At 48.6% G+C, this 2,966-nt stretch overlaps 1 protein-coding gene across 1 annotated transcript in view; it reads right to left on the bottom strand.

Annotated features, from left to right (window-relative positions):
- Window positions 1-716: 716 nt before the first annotated feature.
- Window positions 717-2,966, bottom strand: part of LOC311179438 (signal-regulatory protein beta-1-like) — a gene marked incomplete at both ends in the record, with an annotated part of 16,472 nt that continues 14,222 nt past the window's right edge. Inside the window, one exon of the mRNA XM_084246645.1 lies at window positions 717-805. Coding sequence (XP_084102771.1) covers window positions 717-805 — 89 coding nt within the window. The remainder of the gene's footprint in view (window positions 806-2,966) is intronic.

The following is a 2,966-nucleotide window of genomic DNA, read 5'->3' as shown; positions in this document are numbered from 1 at the left end:
TCACGGCATCTACTGTAACACATCAGGAGTCGTCAGGCTTCCTGGCCTTTTCTCGGCTATAAGCCACACACAGCATCCACCCCCAGGATGCACTCACTCTGGGATTGGCGATTCTATACCGTTGGGGGTAATCGCCAACCCTCAGGGTTTCTGTCTGCAGTCGCACCAACACTCGGCTTTCACAGCCACCAATGCGACTCGCAGACCCCTGCACTCAGGCCAACCCACTGCACAAGCAGAAGGGACAGGGATCCAAACTCTACATTCGGCTTGGGCTCCACCCCAAGCCACGTTCCCCACCCATCCCCCAAGGACGGGTTCCTCAGCTCCTCACCCTCACTCGAGAACGAGCAGGGTATCACCCACAGGTGCTTTTACGAGACTCACTGGTCTTCAGCATACTCAGACTGCTTAACAGCCACTCAGGGCTTCTCAACTTAGCATCAGCACCAGCTTTTGCCTTCTCAGTTGGCTTTTCTCCTCTGCCTGGCTGCTGGGCATACACAGGCTGCTTTTGGCCATCAAGGCCCACTGGCCACCACCAGATTCCCAAAAGACATAACCTGCCAAGTCCTCCGCCTTCTGGCGGGATTGTCAGTTCAAGTCCATCAGTCCAACTCCAAGTCCATTAGGCCTCTCCCTGCCATCAGCACCGGCGTGCTCTAAATTGTGGCCCTCTCTTCCTGACGATTGTTGCTGCCTCAGGGGGTCATTGGCTAGTCCTCTCGGGTGTCTCCTCCATGCGAGGTCTCCTCCCGCAGCGCTTGGACCTTGTCCATCTCCTGTGCTGTCATGACGCCTCCATCTTCGTCACAGGGAAACACAGTCTGTTACTCCTTAGTCCCTCCAGGTCTTCGGAGGGCTCCACACCCATCTGCATGGATCATCTTGCCGACTTACGCCAATTGTAGAGGCAGGAATGACCACAGTGCAGGTTTTCTAAGATCCAGCAGACCGGGTAAAGGAGGAGTCAGAGTTCTCAGTGTTTTTTTGCAGGTCCTTTATTGGGGTTCACCAAGCATATGGCAGGCAGGGGTGCTGGGGGGCTGGGAGGCTGGCAGGCCTCCCAGCCCCCAGCAAGTCTACACTCTGTCTGGGCTCTCCAGTGTTCTCTGCTTCTCTCTCGGCTTCTGCTACTTCTTTCTTGGCTTCTCTTTTGGCTTCTCTTTCTGCTTCTGCTCGGCTTCTACTGGTGTCCCTGTGACACCGCCCTTAAAAGCCCAGTCTTAGCCCAGGTGAATCCCATCTACCTATGCCCCCCCCCACCACCATCCTACTCCAGGTGCCCGCCATCAGGCATGCATTCAGGACCGCAAGGATCCATCATCTATCCTGATGGCGGGAGGGCAGAAAAGCCTGACATTTTTCCTTACCCTACAGGAGGAGAGAAGACAGGGGAGGGGGCAGGTTTCAAAGGAGCCAGGTAACGGGGAAACTCTATTAAGTGTGCGACTATAATGCTCACACTTACCCTCTGGCCTGGACCTTTCCCCTGAACTCTGGGCTTGTGGGCCTAACTATCCACTGAACATGGAAGTCAACATCTGAGAGGTTAACAAGTCCGGAGAGCAAGTCCTCAATCCCCCTTTCATTCTTACCGACACTCAGGTCCATGACCTTGGAGTCTTTCTCTCCGCTCCACGTCCTGCTCCACGTCCTTTCTCTCCTGCTCCACGCCCCTGCAGCTCCACTCAGCACGCGTCTAACCTGTTCTCCCCTCCTGTTTCTCCTAGGTACTGCCCCGGTGCAGGCTCTTTCTTGTTTGGGTAATTGAAATGCTCTCTTAAACCTAATTGCCTTTATCTCTGTTCTGCGGTGGTTTGTTCTCAATCAAACGCTACATAATCTAAAACACACATCAGGTGATGTCATTTCTGTCTTCAGAACCTGTCAGTGGTCATCACTTCACTCAGCAAAAGCCCAAATCCTTGAGCAGAGAAGGAAGACTTTTCTCTCAGGGCCTTTGCACATGCTGTTCCCTATCAAGGCTCTTTCCCCAACAAAATCACACAGCTCACCCCACACCTTCTTTTAATCTTGGCTCGAATTTCTCTTCTCAGTGAGCCTACCTAGACTACCCTGCAAATATATATATCCCACCCCCCAGTTTCCCCCAGTTCTCTTATCTTGCAAAACTTTCATTTTTCCTTAACACTTACCACTTTCTAACATGCTACATTATTTACTAATTTATTATGTCTGTTGTTTAATGCTGTTCCTCCCACTCAGATTAAGCTCCAGGGCAGCAATAACCCCTCTTACTCAGCAATGTGCCCATCATTCCTGGCATATAGTAGGCAGCTACTAAATATTTGTATGAGAGTAAAATGACCGATTATTTATATCTTAAAAAACACCTTTAGTTTCATTGATTTTTCACCTAACATCCTTATAGTGTCCATTTCATTTATTTCTGCTCTGATCTCTGTCACTCCCTTCACTCTATAGCCTTGGGCTTACTTCATTTTCTAGTTCATTGAGATGTGAAGTTAGATTGTTTACATGAACTCTTTATTTTTTCTTAATATTGGTATTTTTCAACATGACTTCTTAAAACAGATGGATGCATCCTCTGCTCCACACTGGTTCATCTAAGGACACAGCACTCCCACTAGACCCAGATCCTAGTTGAGATATCACTTCAGGAATTCTTAGCTTACTTGAAACTACTGTACCTCAGCTATATATTAATTATAACCTTAAGGAACAACCAAACTGATGAGAAAATGTCAACTTTATTATTGACACTAGGCCAATTTTAATGAGGCCATCTCATTGTATCAAATTTTACAACTCCTTGGTCATCATATTGCATTTGCTTCCTCTGGCTCATAGGTTGGGGATGACTGGTAAAAGGTCTGACTAATGTCTCACTATATTCCTGACTCTCAACTTCCAGCAGACTGCATGCATGCATGCATGCATACATACATGCATACATACATACATGTATAAGAGGACTATGT

This window comes from Talpa europaea, assembly GCF_964194135.1.
Source record: "Talpa europaea genome assembly, chromosome: 11".
Taxonomy (NCBI): domain Eukaryota; kingdom Metazoa; phylum Chordata; class Mammalia; order Eulipotyphla; family Talpidae; genus Talpa; species Talpa europaea.
The sequence above is the reverse complement of the archived record's forward strand: the minus strand, read 5'-3'. Positions and strand labels throughout refer to the sequence as shown.